This window comes from Neomonachus schauinslandi, chromosome 12, assembly GCF_002201575.2.
Source record: "Neomonachus schauinslandi chromosome 12, ASM220157v2, whole genome shotgun sequence".
NCBI lineage: Eukaryota > Metazoa > Chordata > Mammalia > Carnivora > Phocidae > Neomonachus > Neomonachus schauinslandi.
This window is the reverse complement of record NC_058414.1, coordinates 52,839,901-52,863,113: the sequence shown is the minus strand read 5'-3', so window position 1 is coordinate 52,863,113 and position 23,213 is coordinate 52,839,901. Positions and strand designations below refer to the sequence as shown.

Genomic DNA, 23,213 nt, shown 5'->3' with positions numbered 1-23,213 from the left:
AAAATCATTGGTCTGAAGATCAGGATCTAGCTTTTGGAAAAGTTAGGAGGTAATATTGGGTAAGAGAGCTCTCTGAAGTTACTGTGGCTGCAACGTTTATTCTCACAGAGCTAATCTATGCTGCTTGTTAGCTAGAGGAGCTCAGGCCTAAGCAAGCATACTCCCTGGCTTAAAGGGCAGCTGGTCTCTGACCAGGCATCTTCAATGTCTGTATCCACTGGCAAGGGCATTTTCAGGAGTAAGATGAGTTCCCACATGGCAATATGAATGCCCAAGGGTATAGAGCCCTGACTCTCATTTTTAGTGTTGCTGAAGGCTAGGCATGTGCTTAGTTTAAAAGGATGGTAGCTTATCATTTTCTATAAATTCTGCAAATCCTTAATAATGACTCAAACTTAAATGACTGACCTTTTTTTAAAGGACAACAGCATTAGACTCAATACTAGATTTGGCTTCAAAAATTTGCCACAAAAACAAAACCTTACACATTTAGAAATATGGACATATCTCATTCACAGTTTTACTCCCAAAAGTAATCAACTTGACTTAAAAAAGAGAAACACGGTTAAATGATATTTTTCCTGAGTTTTCCTCTTGGCTTATGGAAATAAAATAAAATCTAAGTCCAATTTGGTTTTCACATGCTTGTGCTTAAAATTTTAACACTAAACAAAAATCTCACATATCATACTTTACAAAATACATACATACACAAACATTTCATTGTAACAAAAGGAAAAAACCAAGACCTCCATTTAGTGGCAGAGTTAATCTGCTACCCAGCAACAGAGCTCTTTTCTTAAATATATCATGGTTACCTCTGCTCATCAAACTGCTTATGGAATGAAACATGTTTGCCTTCCAGTTTGAAAATTATACATAGGAATCATTATCTGTTCCGATAGCTACCAGAGAACCTTTTTAAAAGCACATGAAAGCTGTGAACATTTTGATTTTCAAGAATCAAGTTTTCTTTGTGATTTGGGGTAGGGGTGGGAGTGTGAGGAAGTATGTTAATTTTTTAGAATTACCCCAAAATGAGATGGTATCCTTAATTAAAAGACAGTGTTGGGGGCGCCCGGGTGGCTCAGTTGTTAACCATCTGCCTTTGGCTCAGGTCATGATCCCTGGGTCCTGGGATAGAGCCCCACATCGGGCTTCCTGCTTGGTGGGAAGCCTGCTTCTCCCTCTCCCACTCCCCCTGCTTCTGTTCCCTCTCTTGCTGTCTCTCTCTCTGTCAAATAAATAAATAAAATCTTTAAAAAAATAAAAAATAAAAAAAAAAAAGAGTGTTGGGAGAACAAGGAAGGTGATGATGAATAGGCCCACAAATATAAAATATAATCTCCTGAAGTTTTTACTCAATGTTTACAATGAGTAAATATATATATGTAAATGTGTACATACACACAAACTTAGAGATAGATGAAATGAACTCAATCATATCTTTTCAAAATACAGAGACTAAACTAAATTTACTCCATTCTCATAGACTATAAATTTACTCGGGTGTATCAATCTCTTCTAAAATGTAAACTGGTCTTTAATTTTTATTGGTAGTTACTTTATTTTAGTCTTTTAAAAAGATTTTACTTATTTATTTGTGAGAGAGAGAGAGAGGGCGCACACGCAAGCACGGGGGGGCGGGGCAGAGGGAGAGGGACAAGCAGACTCCCCACTGAGCAGGGAGCCTGATGTGAGGCTTAATCCCAGAACCCTGGGATCATGATCTGAGCCAAAGGCAGAAGCTTAACCAACTGAGTCACCCAGGTGCCCCTGGTAGTTACTTTAAAAAGGAGAAAAAAAAAAAAACTTTTAAAACTTTTCATAAAAACTAATTTTCCCAGCCACAAGGATTTATGATTAAACTGGAATAAGAGGTTTTTGGTGTTTTTGTTTTGTTTTGTTTTTTGGAATAAGAGTTTTGAAGCCAGATGGAATCTGGGTTCTTTTCCCAATATGCCCATGTATTAATTCTCTAACACTGGACAAATTATTTAACCTTCCTGAGCTGTGATTTCCTCATCTATTAAAAAGAGCAATAATCTAAGATTGAGATAAAACAAAATTCACCTAAAATAAAGAATAGGACCCATGATTACAAAACATGTCTGTTTTGTTTCCCCAGCATCTAGAACAATGTCTGGTATACAGTGGCAGATATTCAAATATTTTTTATTATTTATCCACGAGACAACAATAATAAAGTTAAAGCACCTGTCAATTGAACTAATGGTACACAAAAATGACTAAAGAATTATCTGAAGAACATAAATTCTATACATAAAATTCTTACTGTCTTTGGGTTCTCCTAAAAGTCATTTCTTAACATTTCCTTCAGATAGTAAATTCCTATCTACTGACATGTCACATGCTGATCAAGAAGTAAGTCATGAAATATAGGCCTCGTAAAGCATATACTTTTTGGCATGCCTGATAATTTTATTAATTTTTGTGTCAGTATAATATAAATGACATATAAAATTAATATAACATACTCATTACTATATATCAATTGTATTTAATAATGTTTAATATAAATACTGATATTACATATTAAATATTAATATATTATAATAAATATTAATATTACTGTATTATAAATATTGTAAGACTACTCTATGGTTTATATTCTTAGAATGTTTTAAAAAACTCATTCAAAATTGATTTATGGTACACATATATTTAATAAAGGAAATGTTCTTACTAACCTCAAATTCCCAATCAACACAGGATACACAAAGTAATAAAATCTTTTTTTCCCCCTAATCCTCTCTGTGGCATTTATGCCCTGTGCCCCTAAAGGGTGATAAAGAGTAGAGTGCTCAGCTAAAAATACAGGAATCAATGCCTTACTGAATATACTACACTAATTACAATAAGTTACTTAAAATAGTATCGCTTAGCTGTAAAGGTAGGTGATAGTCCTGTTCATCCAGACCAGCCTTATCAAAAGTACTTTAACTAACCAGCCGAATAACATTTTGGCTGTATAACCTTGGCCAAGATACTAACCTCTGATAACCTTGGTTTCCTGTTTTATAAACTGACATTACCTTTACCTTCTACATAGAATTGCAAAAATTAAATGGGTTAATATACATAAAATGTTTAAGCCCAGTGCCTGACACATAGGAAACAATGAATTAATTCCACAAATGATCACAGGAAACACACACTGTAGCACAAGGGGAGTGTATAGTGAGAGACAATTTAAGTGGTAATGGACAAAGTACAGGGTTCTAGAGACAAAATGTGTTTAGATTATGTGACCCTGAGCAAGTTATTTACCACTCGAGGCCTTAGTTTTTGCACATGACCACAATGCTTAACTTTACACAGTGTTCTGAAGAATAAATGAGTTAATATATCAAGTGCTGCATACAGTATCTGGCACACTACAAATATGCAGTAAATGTGAGCCAAATATAAGAGTTAAAGAACCCTTTTACTTGTTTCATTCATAAAAGAAAAATGAACTAATTTCTTTCCCCATTAAAACATTATGGAAGAGGAAGTTCAATCCCATGTTATTTGATCATATAAGGAACACATCAAGCCTCATGATACAGATGCTGAGTACCCAGCTGCTGAATTTATGAATGCAGTCTCCCAGCAGAGTCCATAAAATGAGTAAAAGTATATAAAGAGATTACCAAAACCATGTACCTGCCCTACCATTAGAATCAATATAGGTACTGAAATCCTGCCAGTGAGAACAAAGGGTGAGAGAAATTCTAGAAATAAAAATACAATGTGTTTTAATTTTATAAAACTATATTAATAAAACCACAATTGTGATAAAATTAAAATAATCCAATTACTGCTTCAACAAGCATATTATCATAATTTGTAGCATTTCTGACAAATACCTGTCAAACGTTAACACCTCAAATTGGTTCATATGTAGATTTAAATATATGCAAAAGTGTATAGGATTTACAAACCACTTTAAGTATAATAATTTCTCCTATATAAATTCAGTTAGTACTTGTCACCATATGCACCTACTCTTTTCTTCTTCCTTCTTCTTTCTCAACTCCTCAGCCTAGGCACCCTCAACTACAGCCAAAAAAGGATGTTCCACCCCTCCCACCCCCACACCAGGGACAGGTACCCACTTACCACAGCACAGATCACTATTTGGTTCCTATACTCCTGTGCAAAAGCAGCTCCGCTTCTGTGAACAAAAAGCTATGGTGACTTGACTCATTATTTACAGAACTATACTAAACCCTCTCTGGCTACATTATGAGGCACCTACATAATAAATTCAGAGGGACAGAAACAACCTGTAAACTTTAAATACCTTTGGATTCTCCTCAAAACTCCCCTCACTGCTAAGATTCTCACCTGTAACTGTCTACCACAACATATGGAACAATCAGATATAAGTTCCTTTTATTTCATTTTACTAATCAATTTTCCTTTTATGAACATAAACTCTCTCATTCCTTTTTTAAGTATGCATCTTGAATCTATTCCAAGGACCTATTGATCCCATTCTCCTATGAAATCAAAGTTCTCCACCTGTGTCCTTTTCCCTAGTTCAGTACCAGGATTATAAGGTACCAAGCAACATTCATCAATGTGCAAGTTGAAAAATACCATAATAGATAAGACACAGCCCCTGCCCATAGGTTTACAATTCGCCTTTCATGTGTGTTAATATTTCTTGATCCCAGTCCGAATTTTATAACATTTGTAGAAAACTCCTTAAATGGATCTCCAAACTGCATGTAAAATCCAACATAACCATTTAAAATGGCCCTCCTCATCCTGACCTGGCAAAACTTTAGTAATCCATTAAGGCCCCCTTAGAGGCTCAGTTATAACCCTCTCCATGAAAACATTTCTGGAACCCTAGAAGCAGAACCAGTTTTTCTTTCCTGTGGGCTTCTATAACACCTCACTCACAGTCTTTATAAACCAAATGCCACGCTGTAATTTAATTAACTATATATTCATCATATCCCATTGAGTCTAAGATGTAAGTGACTGTAAGGACAAAAAAATTTCTGCTAATTAAATTATGACATGCCTTTGACTGTAAGATGCATTTCAAATTCAAAGATGTTAAAATGTTAAAAAAAAAAAGTACATCTTAGAAGCAAAGAAATAAAATACAGTATGTCTCTGCAACAGATAATATATTCTGTGAAAGCAGCAAACATGTCTCACTTCATCTTCAGTTTCTTAATGCCTGTTACTATACTTGGTATGGAGTAGAGGAAAAGAACCAGCAAACGTGATGTTTTTACCTAATCCCTTACCACTTCTTTCAGGTCAACATTCTCGGTACTAAAGGGAAGTCTGACAACCTGTTTTTTGTATTAAGCAAGTTCACTGCCATAGCCTTTCTAAAGGCCATTGTGAATTCATGACTAAATTACTCCAACAACATGCTTGTTTACTGGCCTCCTGATTCTAACTTCTCCACACTTTTATCTATAAACACTTTAATAATATCATTTGCTCTGCCAATCCTTCCATCCAGTCTCTTCTATCCACTAGATTCAGGTTTTTCAAACTTATTTTTATTATTATTTTGGCAGAGTCCCTACTTCAAACAACACATTAGGAAACAATCCAATAAACACATAACTTCTCTGAAGCAGAGGTGACAGGCTGCTAACTTGGGATACTCTGAGCTACTCTATAAGACCACTGCACTACTATGGAGCTCCGGCGAGAGAATGCCGCTTGCTGTGTTAGCTCCCTGCTTCCTCGTGAGGACTTCATGCTTTTTACTTCAGCTGCTTGGCTCAAGACATCCACTCTCTTCACCTCTCTATCGTCAGTCTCAAATGTCCACTTTCCAAACCAATCTTCGAGGCCTGTTTTAAGTCTTCACCACAGAAAACCTGCCTTGTTTACTCCAATCCACTGATCTCAGCTGTCTCTGAACTCTTGTTAACTTGTTTTCCATATCTCAAAACCCAGTATTTAAGAATAAACTCTCATATGCAATTGTAGCTGCTCTGTAATTGTTTCATCCATGTAAGCCTCACCTCCCCACCATGAGCATCCTTTTAAGACAAGTGAGTACTTTCAGAGTCTAACACAGACAGAGCATGCTGCAGACACTTAGCTCTTTTACAGTGAAACACACTGCTTTTTTTTCCCACCTGTAGATTACCTCTCTCCATCCTTAGCTGAACTTCATAGGTTTCTGATAGTCCTTTTATACAACTTTCTCTTTTGCATCTGATATTTAACTCAAGCTAATATCCACATCTACAACTACTCGTTCTCCTACTGTATTTTCTCTTCCTTATGATTTTCTTAATAACATTTTTTTCTCTGGTTTACTTTAAGAATATAGTATATAATACATACAACATAAAAAATGTGTTAAGTAATTCTATGTTATCAGTAAGGCTCCCAGGCAACAGTAGGCTCTTAGTAGTTAAGTCTGGAGGGAGTCAAAAGTTACATGCTAATTTTCAACTATGTGAGGGTCATCACCCTTAATCCTCATGCTGTTCAAGGGTCAACTGTAGAATTTTCTTTAGAATATTCTAACTTTTTTTGTATGTACTATGTCATGTATCTTTGCTACTCTATGAGATAAAAAGGGAAGGAATTAATACTATTTTACAAATGAGAAAAGGACAAAACTCCAATTATAACATGTTTGCCCAGGATGGATAAGCTTATGGGGAGCAGCACCTGAGCAAAAACTTAGAGGAGTTCTAATTCTTAGTCCTGTTGTACTATAAATTTTAAAGTGTTTTCCTACAGCATATACATCTTCTCAAGCAAGCTGTAAGCACCCCGCCCATGCAATCAGGTGCACCAGCATGATAAGGGGACCTCCTGCAGCATAGTTTCCCTTCTTATCTTCCCCTATGACCTAGTAACATTTAAATGAAATCCCCTCCTGTCTTTTCTTGTGTAGTGCATCCTGACCCCCCAATAAAAGCATGTGGCCAGGGGTCCTCCCTCTCTCTGTTCCCCAGCTGCTTAGCTAAGCCATCCCCTGGCATTCCCTCTCATGTGACCCCCTCTCTCAGTGTACAGTGACAGTCTCTTTAGCACATGCGAGTATAATAAACTTCCTTTTTCCTCTGCCTCTCCTGTCTCTTTCAGCCACACCCGACTATCACCCAGAACACAAAATACCTGGGCTCTAGGAAGCCTCTCAGTACGTACGTCTGCAGAAGGAATAAACCTACTACTTGAACCGCACCTCTCTGATAAAGCAGATAGTCCCTACTCCTAATTGTACTACCATATCTAAGGAAAAGAGAACCTTCATATATCTCAGTTAATACTCTTTCTATTTAAAAGGGTCTCGAGTCTCAAATGACTTTTTTTTAAGCCTTTCTCCTTTTTATTTTAGCAATGGATTGTGGAAAACTGATTTTATCTTGATGTGAAAATACAATGCATGGTGATCTTGCCTGATGGGTTTAGTATTTTCTGCATAATTTTTTAAAAAACACCTATGTGCTACATATTCTGTGCCAAAAAGAAAGAGATATTGGATCTGTTTATTCCAAGGAGTAAATTCACAAATTCGAAGCTGTGAGTGCTTCCAGAGTTTGAACTCTGTAAGAATCCTAGATTTTCCAAATGTTCTCCAATTTCACTAAAGAAAAAGGAATCACATTGTTCATACTAAAGTGACAGTATCAGAAACATAACTAAACATGGTTAAAGAGCTACTGAGATAAAATATCTTAACTAGAAATCAATGTTGGACAATGAAATGTATGTTTAAAATACTAATGCTTTGGTAGTTACCAAATAAAAGTGCAAGTAACATAGAAAAATAGCATCTAAGAGTGCAGTAAGTCTAACAAATAGTGAAGAACAGAAATCTATTTATCAATTAAATTATTATACTTATTACTTAATAGAATTCACCTTAATTATACTCCAAGAAAAACTGTAAATGTGACCCTCAAAATCCCCACCCCCCAATCCGTAAATATTTGGTCAGTCATTAAGTTTAACTAAGACAGAGAACTCTCACCATATGCTGGATGGAAATACCCAGAATAGGACCATATAATCAAATATTCATAGAATCTTCAATTTTAGATTAGAAGACGTACAGTTTACCTAATCAAACTTTCTGTACAAGAAATTCTTCTACATTCTGCATTGTCTCTGAGAGATGGACATCCAGCCTCTAATACAGGAAGAGCACTACTCTCTGAAACAAACCATTCCATTATTTTACAGCACTAGTCCCTGTGTGTAAATATACATATTCTATTGGCTTCCCAGGGCCAAGCAAAACAGATTTAAAAAAAAAAAAGCCAAAGACAGTGGTCACACCTTCTCTTGTTTTAACAATAAAACCCCCCACTCTTTAATTATTGCTAATGAAATGTTTTCCACACTCTGCATCTCAGCAATCCCTCCTGATATGCTTGCCAGTTTGTCAGTGTCTCATTTAAAATGTGCCACACCTAGCAATGCATACAATATTGCAGAAATGGTCTGACAAACACAAAATAAAGGAGGAGCTTTACTCTACTTAGTTCATATTAAGCCAATAAATCCCAAATCACCTTCACATGTCCTGCTGCCAACCTAGGTTTTTCATCTTGTGGGTATACGATTTCCCCTACCCCTTTAAACAGAGGATCTATTGTATTTATCTTGATAATTCTGACCCAGCATTCCAGAGTATTAAGATCACTTTGAATCTCAAGTCTATCCCCATCATAATTATTAGCAAAGTCTCCCAGCTTTGCCTCACCTTTAAATTCATTAAATAGGCCATCTTTCACTATAGTATTTGTAAAAAATATTCAAATGGACTATATCAAGGATAGAACCTTATGCAATACCACCACTGACTTCCACTGAAGTAGACAATCATTTTTCATGTAATTGAGCAACCAGGTATGGGCCTTTAAAGAAATCATGACTACCAACGCTGATATCAAAATACATTGTGGCAACATTATTTCTTTTCTATACTCACCTGGACACCCTAGAGGAAGAATACATAAACCTAGTTTCTTAGTGAACCCATACGGGTTCCCAGTGATCCCTGAATTCTTTTTTAAATGCTCAGAAGCCAACTTCTGGATAATCCACTCAGGGACTCTGTTAAAGATGTTATCAACTCATCTGTCTGCAATATAGGATGTTTTCAGAAAATGAGGTACTTAATTCATGCTCAATTCTTCCATGCTGTGTAACTTTTAAGTTATTTATACTGGCCTGAAACTGAATTTGAAAGTTCCTTCAGACCCGAGGATGGCATTTATCTGGATCATTCTGACTCCCAAAAAGCAACTAAATGTCCCTTATCTTCTCACTTACCTTGAACAAAGAATCTCAGTGAATTACAGCTCTAGTCATTTCAGGTAGAAGTGCATTTTCCTTGCTGGTTAACAGAGGCACAGTAGAGTATCTCTGTCTTTTCCTCATATTGCACCATTTTGCTCAAGCAGTTAAGTGTCTTTTGCTGTGATCTGAAGCCTTATGAGTTGTTTAGAATTATTTTAAAAGCTTACTTTATTATGAGTTTCTGCTTTCCTGACATTATTCTTAAAATGTCAAGCTGCTCTTTGTTTTCATTCTTAATCCTATGTCCTTCCTTCTACCTTCCACTTATAGTATTGTAAAATGTGAGTTTAACACAGAGATCTCCATGCAGCCAAAATAGTTTCTATTCACCATTTCTTTTACCACTTTTAGTCATAATTGTCTGTCAGTGCCACAGAATGTTAGGACTAGAACAAACTTTAACTGCATAGTCAGCATTTCAATTTTCAAAACCACCTACCCTTCATGGGATGTAAGGACAGATCAGACACAAAAGGGTGAAAAATAGCCTTTACCTGTGAACTCATCCTTTTACCTTATGTCTCCTGAACAAAAACCTCAGAATCACAGATGATTTTAAATCATGGTTCTACCACTTACTGGAGGGCAAACTTTCTTAAATTAAAGCTCATGAGGCTATCTGTAAAATAGGCACAATAAGAAAATCTAACAAAGATATTATGGGTTTTAATGAGATAACATAAAAAATACCTATCTTAGCACCTAACACACTAAGGTAAACAATAAATGTTTTCTTCCTCCACAAGTCTCATTAAAAAAAAAAGCCATTTCTAAATATAGTTTGAGAAAAGATACAGTATCTGGACAGCCTAATGATTTGCTTACCTACATACAGAATGTACTAATCTCATTAAGTTCTGAATTTGCTCTTTTAAGGACAAAATAATACCACTAAGATTCCACCATTAAACTCAATAACAAGGAGACCTAGGGAATTGTGTTTTTACCAACACTATATTCAATATACTAAAGCTGAATATCCAGTGACAACAGACACAATCCATCTGGAGAAGACCAAGTCAAGCTACTCTCCTTGTCTGGTCCCTAAACTTCAACTACATGTACTCATTTACTAGCAAAAGATTTGGGTAACAAAGCCAGCAATAGAGCAGAAAGACAACTGGAGCGCCAGTCAAGATTCCAGTCCTCACTCTGCCAAAATGTCCAAGAAATTCATCTTTCTGGGCTTCAGTTTCTTCATTTTTAAAAATACCACTAAGGAATGAGGGAGAGGGAGAGACACTCAATTATATTTAAATTACATTGGTTAACTACAATTTCATTAGGCCTTTATCTCACCACATACATACATAAGCAATTTGTGGTTCAACAGGTTTCCCTTTGCCACAATTTGCTCATTCATTAAGTAGCAAACTGACAGGCATTATGAACATCCAATCTTAAAGTACAGAAGAGCCCACATGTCCCCCCTCAATTATTACTATGTCATCCCCAAGTACTTCATGTAGCACCCTAGAACCTCTTACCCATATTTCTGCTCTCACTTATACCAGAAACATACAAAATTCCTTTATAAATACTTCAGCAACGATACCAAAAGGCTACAACTGGTGAATGACAATCTCAAAGATCCTTTCAAACTAGAATTCTATCATCCTGTAAATCCATATTATTTCTTTAAGATCTATGTATGGCACTTTCCCATCTTCCTTCTTAATCAAGCTTCCTTCTTTTTCCTCTCCAACTTGCTTTTATGCCTGCTCCAATATTAAGTATTACTTATTATATGTTCCCTGATTCAGATTCAAAAAACAGGTAATTAAAACTATTTTCCCTTGCGCCCCTCTCTATCCTGAAATCCTTCTCAAAGATGCCCTCTAAAAATTAATGTGGCTTTACAACGGATATGTTTTCATCTTCCATGAAAAACTTAAAAATTAGTAATGATACTGTTATGTCATCATCAACAAATCTTAAAGGTCATGCTATACATCATCTAATGGGTAAAACCAACTTGGTAATTCAGAACCTAAATTACTTGTACAGGGTACAAGATATAAGTTCCTCATAACAAATTCAATATGTAATAAACAGTACTATAAGATTTTAGAGAAATAAAATTACAAGAGCAAACTGACTTTAAAAAAAAAAAATTACCAAACACAGGAGGCATTTGTATAGTTACACACACAAATGCGTGCATGTTTATATATCTGTATATATGTATGATACATGTATCTTATTTTAAGGTGCCTAAAAAAAAATCCAAATTAACAGAACATATATAGCTAAGAAAAATCATATCAGTATTAAAATTCAAGTCAATTTCTACTTTTAGGAGCTCTGTAAAAAAGTTTGGTGTAAGAAGTTGACTCTACTAGATAGGTTTCTAAATTAAATATAAATGTCAATTATATTGTTTGGCCCCCATTTTCCCTAATTATGAAGAACTGGCCTTCCCATTCCTGATTCTGCTACATCCCCAGGTTTCATACTTTAATCCCCCCAAAAGTAAAGGAAGGTTTGACAGTCAAGTTCTTGAAGGGCGAGCAACATCTTTTGAGTTTGAACTTCCTTTGTGTAGGAATTAGCCTAATAATGTGAACTGCCACTAAAATGAAAAAAAGAAATACCCATCCATCAAGCAAAAACATGACCTATTACAACAGATGGATGATTAAGGCCAAAACCAAATCAAATCCCCAGTCAATGCAAGTTAATTACAGATTTAGATATCAACGGTCCCTACATGTTCCAAATTTTTTAACTAAGGAGATGTAACTCCTAAAGTTCATTTTATCTAAGGCTCATTGGCTACCTGAGTACACTGTGCAAACAGGTAGTTCTCTTAGAGCAAAAATCTTACTTTTGTCACTTAGTTAAAACAAAGGATGTTCTTAAACCAGCAGTACGATGTTACCTTTGTTCTTAAAGAGGGAATTCTGCTTTTCCTTCCGTCAAAGTCAAACTCACAATTCCAACAAGAAATAAACACTAAGTATGTAGGAGGAACATGTACTTAGTTCCTACTACAATTCCAACTAATTAAATGCTAGATACTCAGCCTGGAAGTCAGGATTCTGAGAGGAGACCAAACCACAGAAACACATTATGCTGAATTCATTATCATGGAAAGAGATTCCCCCTGGGTTGTCACTAACATTCTCATTTCATAAAATCAAGTATGAAGCTCCCTAGCTTCAAGAACTGGTTTCATTTGATTATCATATAAATTTTTTTTTTCCTATCATCCAGACCCTTCCCATGTCTCTTGAAGAGTGATATGAGGATGGATGATAACTTTTAGCCCGTTGTTACTGAGCTAGTCATTACATTCTGTCAAAGCCAACTATTAATAATTTTTTCAAGCCTAGTAATAGTTGTCATAAATATTTAGAGCAAAAATTTTCCCATTAATTAAACAAAATTAAATAATACCATTTAGGGGGAAGGAACAGACATATGAAATAATTAAAAAGTACCAAAAGGTGGGGATACAAAGTAAAAGATCAGAACTTACAGGGTTCATTTATAAAAGGGATATATGTGCACTATATATCTAGGCCCAGATTAATTGCACTGACTTGTAGAAGTTAGTACAATTCTGGGCTTTATAACATGGCTATCTTCTTAAAATGATTGAGCGTATCTATTAGAACATAAACTCTTTAACATCAACGAAATTTTAAATCTTTGGTTTCAGGAGAAAAAAAATCCAACTTGGTAAAGTTTAAATTTCCTGATACACTTAAGTGATACCCAAATCATGTAAACTCCTTAAATAATAATAAAAAAAATTAGCTCTGAAAATGAAGACTAAACATACCTCTTGGGATTGCTCAGCATGTGGCTAGTCAAAATATGCTTGTGAAATAAAAACTCTGAGTTCTCTCTGCCATCAAAACCCATTCCATGAGGCACACATGAACTAGCTCCAACACCCATCTGCTTCCATATTTTGCTTTACGGTTCACTACTGATGTCTAGATCCTTGGTTCTCAAATTTCAATGAGATTTAGAATGACCTGGAAAGTTTATTTGAAAAGCAAATGCCTTGACCACACCCCCAAAAGTTATAGTTCCAGAAAGTGGATCCTGCCTTCCTAATAATGCATCATTCAAGTAAATCTGAGTTAGGTAGTCAGAAGACCACACTCTTATCAATGACTTGCTCTCACAATGGGTAAGGGGGAAACTCTGGGTTGTAACTGATACCAATTACAGTACAGAAGAATTAACTATTCCTAACCTAAATTATAACTCATTCAATTCTCTTAATCATAATTCACTAATGCTTAAAAGGCAAATCAAAATGTAACTAAAGTAACTTTTGATAATGCAAGCTGTCATTCAACCCATCAAAAAAAGACATTTTTCTTTAATACTTAAGATATTGTCAATTTTTAGAAAAGAGTATGAACAAAGCAAGCATGCTATGGATTGTAATCCAGAGAAATACTTATATAATTGTGCTGCAATAGCTTTAGGGGAGAAAAGTACCACACTCAAAATACTTTGATTAGGTTACTGTGCTATCAATACAGAAGCCACTAATCACATGTGGCTATTTAAATTGAAATTAAATAAATTAAAAATTCAGTTCCTCAGTTGCACTAGCCACATTTTAAACACTCAATAGCTGCACATGGCTAACACACTGGATAGGATATACAACACTTCATCATCACAGAAAATTCTACTGGATAGGTCTGGTTTAGAGGTAATGGGCATCTAAATAAAACACATAATCTCTGTTCTTCATCACAGAACTCTATCTGACAACATCCAATTATAAATATATACATTTACGTTAGGTATTAACTGTAAAACAAAAACCCTAGCATAATTTTTCTGAAACCTGTTTCAAGAAAGATCATTAAAAAGTGATGTGCTTATTCATTTCAGATATCAAAATAAAAATATTTAACTAAACAGATCTGACAGTATCAAAGGCGCTAAAACCACAACTAGGTTTTCACCAAATCAGAATCAGTAAAAAGTGTTTAATTACTAGAAAACAAAGGTATTATTAGGTAAAAAAAAAGATGAATCAAGAAAATTTAAAATAGTAAGACTACTTTTCCAAATACTTCAGAAATCTCCTTATATGCATAACAAACAACCGCTTTATAATTGGTTTTAAAATAACTTTTACTACAATTCAAAATAGCGACATTCTATTTCATTTTTAATTGTTTTTCAACAACTTCACACTAAAAATACCTGAAAATAATATAACAACCATAAGATTTAGGTATAATTTTATATGTAAGTAACTATTCAAAATCCTGGGAAAATCCTGGTTTTAGCAGAAAAACACATAAAAATTAATCAATTTGTAACTACAACTGTATCTCTAAACTGCATCAATATCTAGTTTAAAACAGTGTATAACAAAACGCAAAAGCATGAGCAACAAGATACTGAAGCAGAACTTCCAATTTAAGAAAAAGTTAGCCTTATTACAAAGTAGAATTTAAAGTTCAACAGATTCACAACTGTATACTAATTCAGCTTTAAATCTACTTTCTTTTAAAGAAGATATAAACATCATTTTTATCAGAGTTCTTTCTGAAGAGTTCAAGTGTATTCAAATATGATCTCTAAATTACAGAAGACAATTATGATTCTAATCAGGAAGTTTTGCTCCATGGAAGAATAACTTTTTAAAAGTGTCTAGCAAATTTTACACGGAAAATCTAATATTAAAATGTACAGATGTGAATGGGTCACACTGATGACGATATTCATGGCAGTTAATATAATATTCCTGTGATTTTAGATTCCTTATGATTATGTTTATTTCAGAGGTCTACATCAAATCTAAGAGTTAGCAAAGAAAAGCAGTAACTGTTATTAAAAACTACATGAAAGGATCTTACAGAGAAAAGACCATAGTAACTTACCTGCAACACTAGTGATTGTAACTGGAACTCCTTGCACTTGAACACCTGCAGCACCCAGGTTGGCAACACTCACTGTCTGAAGGTTAGGCACTGACGCAAGCTGAGCAGTATTCAAAGTTATGGGGGCACCAGCAACAGCCACAGGAGCAATCTGAGCAAGAGTTGTGCCACCACTTGAAGACACTGGGGTGATGGTTAATTGTTGGGATAACCCAGCATTCTGAACTTGCAAATTTGAAAGACTCTGAATATTCTGAACCTGTAGAGTTTGCCAACTGATTTGCCCTGAAGGTGTTAAAGTTGGAGCCCTGATAAGCACCTGAGTCGGATTTACTGCTTGAAGTTGAACATTCTGCAAAGGCTGCTGCTGGATGGTCTGAATTGTCTGCCCTGACTGCAGTTGAAATGACTGCGGTGGAATAGCTTGAATGATCTGTTGCTGAGGCTGTTGGATCTGGATCTGCTGTAAGATAGGTTGGCCTACAATTTGCACCTGCTGAAGAGAATTGGATTGATCCTGTGTATTCTGTATTCCATTAGACTGAAGCTGACTGGAGCTCTGTGCTTCAGACTCAGTAGCAGCAGGTGTTTGAGATTCTTCAATAGTGCGTTCGGAACTACTGGCTGATGTGCTTGCATACTGGCCCGTGTCTGCTGAGCTCACTAATGTGTCACTGCTCGTCAGAGATGTTGAAGCAGTGGTTGTGCAGGTAGTGGAGGAGGAGGGAGATTCCGGCATAGTACTGGCAGAAGCAGTGGTGGTGGTGGGTGTGGAAACTAACTGACTCCCATTGGAAGTCCCACTATCAGTAGTAGTAGCAGGCTGGCCAACCTGTCCAGTCCCTCCTCCAGCAGTCACGTTGTTTATCACTGGCAAAGCTAAAGTCACTCCTCCAATGTTAATTGGTAGGGTTGTTACAACTTGAGCCTGAGTACCAGGAAGGGTCTGTAATTGCAGTGGTATTGAAACACCAGGTCTAATTTGGACTGGAACGGTCTGATTTGCCAGGTTTTGAGCAAGAATATTCCCAGAAGCTGTCCTGTTAGCAGCTGTGAGTATAGCTTGATTATTACCTGCAGAAATGAGCTGAATTTGACCCTGCAAATCCTGTAGAGATGAACTACTAGTTGGATTGATTTGAATTTGCTGGCCTTCCACTGTCTGAAGTTGTGGGATCACTTGGTACTGTACACTACCACTTGGATTTTGTACTTGTATGACTTGAAATTGACCAGGGGTGGAAGAACTACCTGATTTAGTTTTTGTAGGAGATGCACTCCCGTTATTACTGCTGGAAGAACTAGATGAACTAGAAGCTGGCTGAGAAACGTTATTTTCTTTTGAAGCAGGAGGAGTGGAGGCAACAAGTTGCCAAGTGTTTCCAGCAAGTTGTGTTGTTACCAGTTCTAGCTGTTGTGGTTGATTTTGAAGTTGCACCAATCCTTGGCTTGGATCTATAATTATTTGTTGTTGTCCAGTTGCTTGATTTTCACCAGGAGTCCCTATTTTGCTGCAAGTAGCTGCCAGTAAAGCCAGAGGAGAGGGCTGAGAGTCCTACCCAAAATGAGATGGTAAAGGAGGGGGGGGGGGAAAAAGTGGGCGGATTTAGTGGAGGCCAGTAGTTGGAAGGGGTTTATTTATTTATTTATTTTGACAGCTCTACGTTTCAGAACTTACTCAGGAAGTGACAGAAATAAAAAAGAAATAGTAACAAAAGCAGTAAGATAGAAGAATAAGGAAGCAGATACTGTAATATAAAGTTCAAATAAAAGGAAATGTCTAACAAACTTTTCTAAAGTACATTCTCATGAATTCAAAATGCCCTTGGGAAAATACACACCGTTTTCTACTAGTCTGAGTTCCGAATGTAATTTTAAACAACGTTATAACCTCAAACATGTGAAATCTTTATGAATTTACAATTTAACTTCCTCACTCTCAGAAGGATGCTTTGAGTGGATGAACATTTGTATTCTGTTCTTCAGTTCTGGGCAATTAAAGGACAAAACTCCCTCTCTCCCCTAACGTTTCGTGATGAATTTTTTTTATGTTTGCTTTTACCTGGGAGCCTGAGGTTTTGGGTTTTTTATTGTTATTCTCTGGCTCAGAGGTTTTCCCTCCTTCTGTAGCCATCGCCGCTGCTGCCGCCGCCGCCGCCGCCGCCTCCTCCTCCTCCTCCTTCTTCTGATCTGCAACAAACCCCCCCCAACGACAACAGGTTATTAGGATTATTATTATTCGTCTTCTCCCCTCCTCTTCTCCCCCTCCCCCTGAACATTAATCTCCATAAACCCGCGATCCACGCACACCGGCAGGGGGTGGGGGAGAAGGAGGGAAGGGAGGAGGGGGATATCACAAAACGTGGTTTGAAACCCGACCCATCCGCTCCAGAGCAACACCCAGAAGGTTGTTCTCTCTCAGACATTAAGACAAAACACAACCCTCCTTCCCACCCCCTGATACCCTCCCTTCCTCTCCTCCTCCCCTTAAAGCATCTCAGCGGCCCCGGGGGAGGGGGGAGAACCGAGCAGGGTCTGGGGAGGGAGGGAGGGAGGCGGTGAAGGAGACCGAGGGGGGTGGAGAATACGTACCGCTCATCCCGCATTAACAGGACAAACCCTCAGACGGAGACACAGGGATAGAGGTGGGTGGGGGTGGGGGCGAGGCGGGAGGAGAGGCCGGTCCCGCCCGCCCGCGGTGGCTCGGAGGAGGCTGTAGCTGGCACAGGCTCTGCCTCTTTTTCCGCGAATGGCCGCCGCTGGGCTGTGGCGTAGCAGCTCCTCTCTCCGCCCGAGCCCGGCTGACTCGCCCTTGATTGACAGCGGCGGCGCGCGGCGCGGGCGGCGGCGCGGGCCGGGGGCGGGGCCAGGGCGGTGCGAGCCCGGCCGACTCCCCACCCCCCTCGGCCTCTCTCCGGCGGAGCCGCCGACTCTCCACCCCTTCCCCCAGCGGATTGGCCGCCGACCTGCCGGGGGCCGGGGCGCTGGGGCCGCCTCCTCTCCACCCCCTTTCTCGGGGTTAGCTTTTCAGCAGCTTTTCTTTTCCTCCGTTGGCTTCTCCGGTGCTCCTTCTCTCGGCGTTCTAGCTCAGGCTCGCTGCCGGTAGGCCCTCCATACAGCCAAACTTGTTGTCTCAGGATATCCCGCCCCCTACTCATTTCCCAGCGCCCTCCCCTCAAAAACCTGCTCCAGCATCCCTCGGAATTGCCACTGAAGAAAAAAGTAGGGCTGTCGCTCAAGGGAAGCGAGCGGGTCGGATAAGCGGGCTTGCGAACCACCGACTACTCGGCGCGCCGGGTGAACTGCCCGCTGCCCCTGCGCAGGGAGCATGGCTTTCCTGAGGCGCATCCGGACCCGGGCGCCCTTTTTCCCTGGCTCGGTCCCCATTGGCTGAGCCCCTGGTGACGCGCGCTGAGTGGTGGGAGAAAGGGGGCGGTTCGCTGCCGCAAAGGCTCTCGGCCCTTGTAGTTTCCGCTGGCCGCGGCGGCCCATCCCAGGCACCGCCTTCCCTCCCGCCCCCGACCGAGGCCTGGCTGCGGAGCGGAAAGCTGCCCGAGGGGGCGGTGGCGGCAGGGCGTGGCCGGGGCCGAGTGGGAGTTGAACTAAGCGAGGGGGAGGGGGAATGGGTGTTGTTTGTCTGGGCCTATCCGCCGCGCGGGGCTGCCCAAACCACCTCTGCCACCGCCTCCTCGGCTCCAAGCCGCTCCCCGCGGGGCGAGCTCACACCCGGAGCGCTTGGCGATTGAGCGGGCGGCGGCGTGGGGAGGCGGGGTTTGCTGTCCTCCGGGTTTGAATGAACCCGGTTTCTAGGAGCAGTGCCTTCGCCTTTCTTTTCTTTGCTCACCTCCCTCCTTCAGGCCTTCCGTTTCAAATAAGAGGCCTGCTTTGCCACAGAGAAGGATCTTCCATTTTAGTTGTTGTCTCTGGCTGGCTGCTGGAACCGAGCAGTGACCCACCTTCTAAGGTTGCATCGTGTTTTGGCAAATAGCCCCTGTGGTTGGCGGACCTCTCGCTCTTACCGGTCCCACAAGATTCTGGAGGCGAAGAAAAAAAGCCCAGCTCCGTCTGGGTCAGCCCCGGTCACAGTTCAGCATAAGCTTCTGGGCAGGTGGAATTGACATCTGGCTGCACAAAGCATTTTAATGTTAAATGCACTTGAGTAGTCTTCAAAGCTGTCCTTTAAAGTCCTGAAGTCAGGATGACACCATGGAATATAATAAGCGCCTGATTAAGTGTACCAAAGGGGGAAGTGAATTGCTAATAAACATTGGCCCTGGGAACAAGGCGCTCTTACACACCCAGGCTCGCAGTCACCCACTCCCTTTTTCACCTGGGCTCCACACACAGCCTTGAGCGAGTTTTGTCTCCTGCTTGAGGCCTAATGTGTTGCAAGGGTGAGGAGGTCCCAGGTGCTGCACTTGACTGGCATTTCCTTTGCTTGTTAAAGTAATTGCAACGTTGGCTGATGACAAAGCCAGCAGTGCAGAAAGACAAAGCACTTCAAATAAAGAATTACATAGTATTGTCTACCCCTTCTTTAAAAAATGAGACTAAGATCCTTAAATAACCTGCTTCCCCCCCGACCACCACCATGTGCAATATAGAAGCTCAAAAGTGCTTCTTGCATTTACAGATAAACCGTCTATTCTTGAGTCTTTTTTTTTTTTTTTCAATTCACTATGATAAATGAAGGAAGACATTTTGCAGTCTTATGAATTGGGGCATTCCTTGGCAGTTTTCTTACCTTACAAAACCTGCTTCAGAGGGACAGTGTCACTGGCTCTGAACCACAGATTTTAAAAAGAATGCTTATCCATTCAGTATAGATCTACAAAGTCTTTTAAATATTCTGTACCCTCTATTAGTGGTAATTCTGGTATTCATGAAACACACTGTAGAGGAGGAAAAACCCTCTGGTTTCTTAGTAAAGGCTTCTGTAATAATTGACAGCAACAAACCCCCCCCCAGAATTTTATTAACATGTATACGTCATGTATGCATGGGAGAAACCCAGGAAGAAATGAATAGCTCCCCAAAATGGCTTAAAATTCAGTGTTAAATATTTTTTTTTTTTTAGGGTTAAATATCCTAATAGGAAAAGGGGATGTAGACCTCTTAGGGGGACAGCAAATAACTTTTAGGAAGGACAAATTGGCCAGTAGCCAAATAGTTGGAAGGTATGATTGTGAAAAAGTTTTCTGGGTATGGTTTAGCTTGTTGTCTCCTCTTCTGTGAGTCTGTTTTCCCTGGTTGATGAAACTCCCTGAGAGATTTATAATAATTGAGTTCCTTTTAGAGGATCTGTCTTTAGACAGATAAGGTGGGTTGAGAGAACTCTCTGCATTTGCTGTTTTTCAAGTGCCTACAGCTCAAAATAATCAATATATGCCAAAGTGCCGTATTTTGGAATGGCATATTCTGCTACCCTTCAATAGTTAACCAGCCTTGCTTTTTGTGGTGAACCAAAAGCTTCTCATCCACGGCTGAGCCATAAGACCACGGCTGAGCCATTGGGGCTGGGGACCTAAATTAATCACTTCTCAGGTACCATCATTTTATCTAATTGAAGGTTTAGCTAGATGAGACAGTTTATTCTTATAGCACCTTCCTAATTTAAGCTATGAAACACCTATACTATGATATACTTAATATTTTCCTTTAAATCGTTATACTTCTAGTTTTAACATAATTAATTAAAGAAGTTGATATCACCATGGTAAATGGAAAGCCAGTATCATTCTCTATGTAGGTAAGGATAAATATAAATTCAATATAATTCTCAACCTTAGGCCTGTCAGAGTGGTCTCTTCTTGGGAGGAAGTAGTTGGTTTAAAAGGTTCCTTCCGGGCGCCTGGGTGGCTCAGTCGTTAAGCGTCTGCCTTCGGCTCAGGTCATGATCCCAGGGTCCTGGGATCAAGCCCCACATCGGGCTCCCTGCTACGCGGGAAGCCTGCTTCTCCCTCTCCCACTCCCCCTGCTTGTGTTCCTGCTCTCGCTATGTCTCTCTCTGTCAAATAAATAAATAAAATCTTTAAAAAAAAAATTAAAAAATAAAAGGTTCCTTCCTACGCTCATATTGCCTATAGAACAGTTGCTTTCACACCTTTTTTTTTTTTATCATGACCCAATGTGTATACACACACACACACACAGAGAAAAATGAGCATTTTTATTAAAAGTGTTTAATAACGGAGCCGCCTGGGTGGCTCAGTTGTTAAGCGTCTGCCTTCGGCTCAGGTCATGATCCCAGGGTTCTGGGATCGAGCCCCGCATTGGGCTCCCTGCTCAGCCAGAAGCCTGCTTCTTCCTCTTCCTCTCCCACTCCCCCTGCTTGTGTTCTCTCTCTCGCTGTGTCTCTCTCTGTCAAATAAATAAATAAAATCTTAAAAAAATAAAAATAAATAAATAAATAAATAAAAGTGTTTAATAGGGGCACCTGGGTGGCTCAGTTGGTTAAGCGACTGCCTTCGGCTCAGGTCATGATCCTGGAGTCCCAGGATCGAGTCCCACATCGGGCTCCCTGCTCGGCAGGGAATCTGCTTCTCCCTCTGACCCTCCTCCCTCTCATGCTCTCTGTCTCTCATTCTCTCTCTCTCAAATAAATAAATAAAATCTAAAAAAAAAAAAGATTATTTAAAAAAAAAAGTGTTTAATAACACTGAGCACTGACCACTCAGATAAAACACTGCCTCCATGATCTAACCAGTATCCTCAAGGTCCCCTGCCAGGCATTACCTACAGTTGCTGGGTAGAGTGCTCCAGAGGGTGGAGAAACAATGTTGGGCATGGGGAGGCGACTTAGACACTCTTTATTTGTCTGGGGCCAACAGCTTTTAGAGCCATATTAATATGTATTAGTTGAATATCAATTAATTATATTAACTGAAACAGTTTCAAGAAAAAAAATACTTAGTTCTTCCTACTCTCGCCCCTTAAAAAAAAATTCTAGTAGCATTCCAGAATTTGAAAAAACAGTGTCCTATAGACTTTTTTCCCCCTTCCCTATCACCTTTGTGGAGCAGAAAGTTCATATTTCCAATTATACTGCAGAACAAGTCTAGAATCTAGGTAGGTATCCTGTGCATTGCTCTGCATTCCTAAATAAAGTCTTAGTCTACATTTGGAAAAATGCTGCTGGAATTTTTAACACGTCTCTTTCAGATATAAAATATCTCCTGGTCCTCACTTTCTAGGACCTGGCATTTCTCAACTGACCATTCAATCAATAACCCTCGAATGCTCATACAATCACAATGAAACCACCACCCTCCTCCACGCCCCCTCCCCCACTGCCCCCAGGGTAGCCCTCAGCTCTCTGAGGGCAAAGGCCAAGGCTTTAAGCCCCTACAATGCTGAGGATACATTTAGTAAAATTTCAATAAGTATGCTTACAGATGAATGTGATAGAAGCAGCTCCAGAGGATATTTAAATATTACCGGAAAAGAAACCAAGGCCCAGACATGACAGGTGACTTGAATGAAAGAGAGCAATTCCAAATGTCTCGCTTCTTGTTGAAATAATTGTTAAACTGCTTCATTTTGTCTTTGGGAAGCAGAAAGCAAAAGTTTGGAAAGGCCACAAACCAGAAAAAGGTCCAAGTTTAACATGCACCTCTGCTTCAAAGTGTATTAACTGAGAATGTAGTCAATTAGGAAATAGACATAGATGCAATGAGCATATTTTGTTGAGAACAAGTAGCTTCATTAGTATATCTAGGAGACCATGGATAGTTGCTATCATGATAAAACCCTGGTAGTGTACGAAATAACATTTAAAAATAAATGTCTTAAATACCAATAATAATTGTTTTCAGGAAGCAGAGAAAGGTTTGGAAATTTAGTTGTAATGTAACTGGGACCTGGATATAGAACATTTATAGGGGAATGGGTAGAAGAGGTGACTATACACGTGTAGGCGTTTTAAAGACATAAGTAGTGTTGTAACTAACATTGTCAAATAGTGAATAAAGATAGATCTTCAGGGGGCGTCTGGATGGCTCAGTTGGTTAAGTGACTGCCTTCGGCTTGGGT

General features: G+C 39.1%; 1 protein-coding gene across 1 annotated transcript in view; it reads right to left on the bottom strand.

Moving 5' to 3' along the window:
* The window catches only part of SP4 (Sp4 transcription factor), an 87,180-nt gene extending 69,809 nt beyond the window's left edge, over positions 1 to 17,371 (bottom strand). Inside the window, exons 1-2 of the mRNA XM_021689663.2 lie at positions 17,245 to 17,371; positions 15,183 to 16,737 (exon numbers count right to left, since the gene is read on the bottom strand). Coding sequence (XP_021545338.1) covers positions 15,183 to 16,737; positions 17,245 to 17,316 — 1,627 coding nt within the window. The 5' untranslated portion in view covers positions 17,317 to 17,371. The remainder of the gene's footprint in view (positions 1 to 15,182; positions 16,738 to 17,244) is intronic.
* Between the last annotated feature and the right edge of the window lie 5,842 nt (positions 17,372 to 23,213).